This window comes from Cynoglossus semilaevis, chromosome 11 (genome assembly GCF_000523025.1).
Source record: "Cynoglossus semilaevis isolate Cse_v1.0 chromosome 11, Cse_v1.0, whole genome shotgun sequence".
In the NCBI taxonomy this organism is placed as follows: domain Eukaryota; kingdom Metazoa; phylum Chordata; class Actinopteri; order Pleuronectiformes; family Cynoglossidae; genus Cynoglossus; species Cynoglossus semilaevis.
The window spans coordinates 600,349-601,658 of record NC_024317.1 but is presented as its reverse complement, the minus strand read 5'-3'; the positions used below and the strand labels follow the sequence as shown (position 1 = coordinate 601,658).

At 55.0% G+C, this 1,310-nt stretch overlaps 1 protein-coding gene across 1 annotated transcript in view; it reads right to left on the bottom strand.

The window, feature by feature from the left end:
- Positions 1-1,310, bottom strand: part of foxj3 (forkhead box J3) — a 51,460-nt gene that overhangs the window by 8,389 nt on the left and 41,761 nt on the right. The window contains exons 4-5 of the mRNA XM_008319622.3: positions 1,171-1,254; positions 829-930 (exon numbers count right to left, since the gene is read on the bottom strand). Of these exons, the coding sequence (XP_008317844.1) occupies positions 829-930; positions 1,171-1,254 (186 nt within the window). The remainder of the gene's footprint in view (positions 1-828; positions 931-1,170; positions 1,255-1,310) is intronic.

The following is a 1,310-nucleotide window of genomic DNA, read 5'->3' as shown; positions in this document are numbered from 1 at the left end:
GGGAAAGAGAGAGAAGACTTTTGCTGGTTCAGTAGTTCCCCTTCCAGCAGCTCCCATTGGTCGATCTGAGAAGGCGGGAATGAGGGTGAGAGACTGGAATAGAAAGGGAGCGAGAGAAAAACAGAGAGGGAATTCCTGTGGCTTGGCACGCTGCACCGAGAGAGGCGTGGACTGTCAGGACTCTTCTACACCGTCACAGCACAGGATCACAGCACAGGATCACAGTCGGATCACAGTCGGATCACAGTCGGATCACAGTCGGATCACAGTCGGATCACAGCCTGATCACAGTCGGATCACAACACAGGATCACAGCACAGGATCACAGCCGGATCACAGTCGGATCACAGCACAGGATCACAGTCGGATCACAGTCGGATCACAGCACAGGATCACAGCACAGGATCACAGCACAGGATCACAGCACAGGATCACAGCCGGATCACAGTCGGATCACAGTCGGATCACAGCACAGGCTCACAGTCGGATCACAGCCGGATCACAGCCTGATCACAGCCGGATCACAGTCGGATCACAGCACAGGCTCACAGTCGGATCACAGCCGGATCACAGTCGGATCACAGCCTGATCACAGTCGGATCACAGCACAGGCTCACAGTCGGATCACAGCCGGATCACAGTCGGATCACAGTCGGATCACAGCACAGGCTCACAGTCGGATCACAGCCGGATCACAGCCTGATCACAGTCGGATCACAGTCGGATCACAGCCTGATCACAGCCCCCCCCACCCCCCCTCTCTGAGGGGAACAGTGTTGTAGGTGGTTGGAGGAGTGGGTGTGTGTGTGTGTGTGTGTGTGTGTGTACCTTGTTGGTCACAGTGTTGATGGCCAGTGTTGGAGAGGCACTTCCAGAGATCATACACTCCATCCCCAAAGAGTCTGACTCCAGGCTGTACGGTGTGGACGCCTGTGGACAGACGGACAAACACACACACATGAAACTAAACCGTTAACACCAGTCACATGTCGTCACACACACACACACACACAGGCTGGTACTGCAGTATTTTATAACAAAGTAAAGCTCAGACGTCACAGTTGAAGACAGACCCCCCCCCCCCCCCTACAGACCAACTCCAGTAATGACAGTATGACCTGCATCAGCTGGTGACGTGGGTGGACGTAGAAGAACAGAGGACAGACTTACTCTCTCTCCAGAACGAGGCCTCTTCTTTGGCCGCGTGGGCAAGGCATCCTCTTTTGGGTTGGTGTCGATGGCCCAGTAAGAGCCCTGTGGGAGGGGGGGGGGAGAGAGAGAGAGAGAGAGACCTGTGAGCTGGTACAATG